General features: G+C 39.7%; 1 protein-coding gene across 1 annotated transcript; it reads right to left on the bottom strand.

Moving 5' to 3' along the window:
* Window positions 1-2563: 2563 nt before the first annotated feature.
* Window positions 2564-5107, bottom strand: LOC308367576 (calcitonin gene-related peptide 1-like; the record flags this gene model as incomplete). The annotated part of the gene is made up of 3 exons (XM_080841517.1): window positions 2564-2726; window positions 4388-4522; window positions 5022-5107. 3 exons carry the CDS (start codon window positions 5105-5107, stop codon window positions 2564-2566), a joined length of 384 nt encoding a protein of 127 aa, XP_080697643.1.
* Window positions 5108-5458: the final 351 nt, after the last annotated feature.

Here is a 5458-nt window from a genome sequence, read left to right as displayed (position 1 = left end):
AAGTCCTATAAGGTTAATATTGAAGAGTGTGCACCTACTTTTGTGTGTCTCTTAGATAGTCACGTATGTGGCTAGTGGAAAATATGTCTGATGATACATCCCCTACTTTTCTGAGAGCTATCATTATTCTCTGTGGTGGCTTTGGTCACTCCCATAATCAGTTTCACTCTTCAAATACCATTATCTTTTTTTTTTTTGGTTGTCACATATCTACTTTTTCCATCTCACGGGTATAGTGTCCTACTACTGGTAATGTTGGCTATTGTCATCCTGCTTGCTTGCTTAGTCACAGAGTACTTTCACAGGATGTTGGACAGTAGGCAAAGATGAATCTCAAATCTTTAGATTAGTCTAAAATATGATCATAGGTTGATAATGATTGTTATCCAGCCAATGGGCTCTGAAATAATTGTAATCAATATATAGGGAATGGAAAAAGGCCAATCTCTAAATCTCAGAAATGGTGCAACAGGAGCTCCAGCCAAGCATTATAACTCATGATGACCTGAGGTAATTAACATATAATAATGCACAGCAATGTTTTGTCCCCCTTTAGTTGTTCATCAATGTACATCATTCAGATTTTTCATTATAACATCTGACAATAGCATGACAACACACAAGAGCATGAGGCTTGATACTCCCTACCAAATGCTGTGATGTGTTCATATTTGTGTGTAAAATATTTTATCAAACATAGTGGAAAATAATAATAAAAAAACATGTTTGTGTGGCAAGTAGACTTACCACTGAATGCCTTTGACAGTTAGTTCTGTGAACAATCACAAATTAGGTACAGTACTTTGGACTGCAAATAGGACTTTGATTACAAACATTAAGAATGCCCCCTGTTGGAGACTGATTGTATGACAGCTAACACATTTTCCCACAGCAAAGCAGTAAAAGTTGTCTTGGCTCTATTAGGTGTTATCCCTATTCAGTTTGTCACTGGGATACGAATCTGAAAACGCAGAGTGCAGCCCCTGAGTTGGACAAATGGAATATTTTATCACATAGGGAAAATCGAACTAATTAGTCTGGATAGTAATATTAATAATGCATTTTATTTTTAACACACTTTTCATTCAGACGAATCTTAGTTAACATAAGCATAATAGAAAACTTAATGGTGCAGAAATGCCCTCCTGAATATTTTTTTTTTTAAGTCCAGCTTTAAAGGAGTCCAGCGTCTGCGTTGCCCTTAGGTGGTCAGGGATAATACAAATGTAACTTATAAGTCTGTATATTAAAAAGTAAAACGAATGAGTCTGGATAATACAAGGAATGTTTCTGCTCCCTGGATTCATTTCCTTCCGTTTGTTCAATTCAATAATTGGTATAAAATGTGTGGTCTTGTCTTTGGGTGTAAATTTAGATTAGTCAAAGTTGCTAATTTCTGTTAAACTCAATTGCCTCATATTCATAATGAGAATTAAACTTATCAAAGTTTTTTGAGTATATGTATCGTTTTTTTCTGAATGAATAAATGTTGAATGCCTCATCAAAAATGATATACTTTAAATTACATTTCTTTATATTCTAAATTCTTTCTATGAAGATCAACATGTCTTCTTAACACCTTCCTCACTGCATGCGATTGACTGCATCCCTAGGTGTGAGCAATTGCGAATAACAACCAAACTATATAAATAAATACACTTTACAATAAAGAGTAATCTCTTGTGTTAATTCTGAAGAACAACACATGTACCCAGACCCAAATGTATCTAAAATACGTTTTAATCTTGCTGAAATTCACAGTCATTACAATATTAATATCTTGAATGTCTTGTCTTCTGTCTTCTTCAAAGTACAGGAACAGACTGTACAATCATGTCATGTAAATGTTTTACATCAAGGCACAAGACACAGCCATGGAGAGGGAGCCATGGAGAGGCTGAACTTTAATGTTGTCCCCGAGGTATGGCAGAGCACTGCTGGGACATGGACAGAGGGGTGGGGTGCGGTGCCATGATACATATGTACTCTATGCCAAAGAAAGGAAATAAACACTGTTTCTTTATTTTATTTCATATCAAAAAATAAGATATATTTCCCTCTATATTTTGTGTGGGGAGGGGAGGGGGGGTTGGTTTGTCGTGTGATAGCAAAAGTAATATTTTTCGTCTTTTTTTGTCATGATTGCCAAAAGCAAAATGGAAGGGTTATAACATCAAGAGAGCATGTGGGAAGTCCGTGTTGTGTCCTGGAAGTAGCTCTTCTGTTGACAGGGAGGATGAATGTGGTGGCTGTCAGTTTTTTTTCTGCCTAGATTGGATATGATGTCATCTTGTTGAGAAGGGTCAACCTCTGCAGTAGAAGAGCAGGGGAATAAAGTGGTTAATGTTGAGCCACCTGAATGAAGAGGGCTGTAGTGACTTCAAGAGACATTGCTCATCTGTGCTGAGTAGGTATCATAGTGCGCACAGTTTTGCTAATACAACTCTCTAAACACCCAACTGAGAGTTAGATGATAGCCAACAGTCCATTGTACTAGATCGCAAACATGCAAACCTAGAAGTACAGGGAGACCTATTCACCATTTCCCTGAAGGCAGGTGGAATCACATCTGGATGTTTCTCCTCCGCCGTCCAAATGCATGGGCACCTACATTAGTGGGCACAAAACTGCTGCTGCCGATGCTTCCCGACCTGCTCAGGAAGTCAGCCAGGCGATGAGTCACGCAGGTGGCTGTGTTGCATGCTCGCTTCTGTGCTGTAACGCTGCTTCAAGAGAGACAGTGACATGTTAAACAGGTGTCATTCGCATGTCGCCGAACATAATCACATACATACATCACACACACACACACACACACACACACACACATATAACACACACACACACACATACATAACACACACTCACACACACACACAGAGACACCATGCCTTGGGTGTTTCTTTCACTCCCACAACACATCCACATACATTACATAAACATGCTTGAAATTACTGTGTGAAGCATAAGAACATCTTAAGAGGATCTTACCTGTGGCGATGACATTACAGAGGTGTCATTGCTCATGACATGCAGGTTGTGTATTTCAGAATAACCTTTTAATTTAAATAAGCTACTTTCAGTTTTTGCTATGTATAGGAAAAAATGAAAAAGCTTCCTGATATAAAAATAAGTTTATTAAACAAATAAAAAACAGTAACACATGAAAGAACCATAGCTTTTTGTTTAATTAAACTGGATTTGACTGCTGCATTTAACTGGTGACGTCTTTAACCACGGCATCCAAGGAGGAAACGAAATATATTCACATTCACACAAAATGAATTACGTCTAAACAAAAACATACGATTCTTTGAAATTTTGCACATTTTTCTCTGTCATAACTGAAAAAAAATCAAAGGGATCAGTAGAAGATTACTGATTTGAAGACATGGTTCAGGAGGAGGGGTTTTTCTCTGAAGTCAGTCAAGCAGGCAGTATCCACATGCACCAAGACCACTGAGTAAAGAACAAACACACTGAGGGGACAGGCATGAGAGAGGGGGGGGGAGAGGCGTTAGTTGGCATCAACAAGCTCCAGGTTGCTGGTGTAATGGTTGCTGACAGGTAGGCTGCGTTTCCTGCCGGGTGTGCCGGCTCCCACGTCCGTGCGGAACGTTTGTAATTTGTGCAGCTCCTGGGACAGTTTGCCCAGTGCGCAGGTGCTGAGATTGGAGCAGCGCTTGGACAAGGGTCTGTCCCAGCTGTGAGGAGAGACAACATGCAGAGATAGGCTCACAGACCTGAGGAGCATGCAGGGATCATGCCACCCACACTCCCCCCTCATTAAACCCCTGCCCCAACTCATCATACCACTAGCGTCAACATCCCTTGCTCGCATGCATTCCAAACACAACTTATTTTTTTAACATTTTGAAAAGCTGAATCTATTATTCATGCTTGTCATCAAATTATGCTATAATCGCATGCTCTTGCATTCCACCTTTATTTACCATTCGCAAAATACTAATTTCCCTTCTACCATGCAAGTCATAACATGATATTGAAAAAGGAAATCATGCTTTGTTAGATCATCTGAGGATTGGTATATCCTTAGGCAGGCAAGCAGGCTCTTGCAAAATGGTCTTGGATTAACAAAACATTCTTCATCATGCAAAGCACAAAAGAAAATGACAAATCATTTGTGTCATTAATTTAAACTCTTTTCAGAAGAAAAGGAAAGAAGTCGCTGACTACTATACAGAGCACGTACCTCTAGTTTCAAAAGGAACAGTAAATAGGCTACTGCTCAACAGTCTGAAAGAGGACTGTATTATTGATCCAATTCACTTAAAGACACTGATCTGGTTGCTTATAGAATTTCACATGAAAAATGATGATCTTGCAGGAGGAGCAAAGGGCAAAAAGATATTAAGTAAATATGTACCTATTTCCTTCATTCACTTGCTGTTCCAGCTCCTCGGCTGTCATCTGCACAAACTCCTTGACAATGGCGTTTAGTAACCGCCGGGCTTCATAGTCTGTCAGCGTGATTCGGTCTGCCATAGACTCTAATCCAGGTCTGCAGAGAGGAAGCCACAGTAGTCAGAGACCAGAGCAGACCAATGACAAAATGGCCCCCAATGAGTTCTTGAAACAGTTGGAGGCTGTCTGATGGCACACCGGCTAGAAGGAAATTACATCTGCGCTGGGGAAGGGATGCTTGCCAAGACTGTGCTATGCTATGGGTACTCACCCTAAAAGGCTGGGAGGGGTTTGAGTAGATTGTATAGATTGAGTATAGACTTTATGGGTATGCATGTGCATATGACATTTTTTTCAATTCTTTCCATTAAGAGTACCTCTACTAAAATGATCTCCTCAACGATAGGGATTTTATTTAACAGATTATTGTTTGTTTGTAGCTATCTGATACATTTGTATAGGCATTGTTTTGTGAATCGGTAATGCTATAGGGTTAAGTGAATTCATTCACTGGATCAACATCTGTCATATTCTGTCCCACAATCTTCTGAGTTGTAGTAATTCTGTCTGGCTACTGTACTGCAGGTGTGTCTCACCTGGCAGGAGCTGCTTGGGAGCTGTACATCTGGCAAATAACCAGGGCATAAGCAACAAGAAAGGCAGAGATCTTCAACATGAACATGGTTTCCTACAGCAAAGAAAACGTCAGAAAAATAATGTCAGTTTCTAAAATATTAGCCAACACAGGGCTTGCATATAGTCAAGACTTAAAACTCTTTGTGAACCCTATAGATTAGCAGTAAAACTTAGGCAATCCAACAAAATTAGTGAGAAAATAGTAAACCTGACTTGTAAAAGGGAGCCAAAGAGAACTAGATCAATTTATTGCACTCTGAAAGGAAATAAACCCCAGCAGGTCAGCTATCATATGCCCCCTAGTGCAGATATCCCTCACACACACGCACACACACACAAGCACACACACACACGCACACACACACAAGCACACACACACACACAAGCACACACAGGA

Source organism: Sprattus sprattus, assembly GCF_963457725.1.
Source record: "Sprattus sprattus genome assembly, chromosome: 7".
NCBI lineage: Eukaryota > Metazoa > Chordata > Actinopteri > Clupeiformes > Clupeidae > Sprattus > Sprattus sprattus.
The sequence above is the reverse complement of the archived record's forward strand: the minus strand, read 5'-3'. Positions and strand labels throughout refer to the sequence as shown.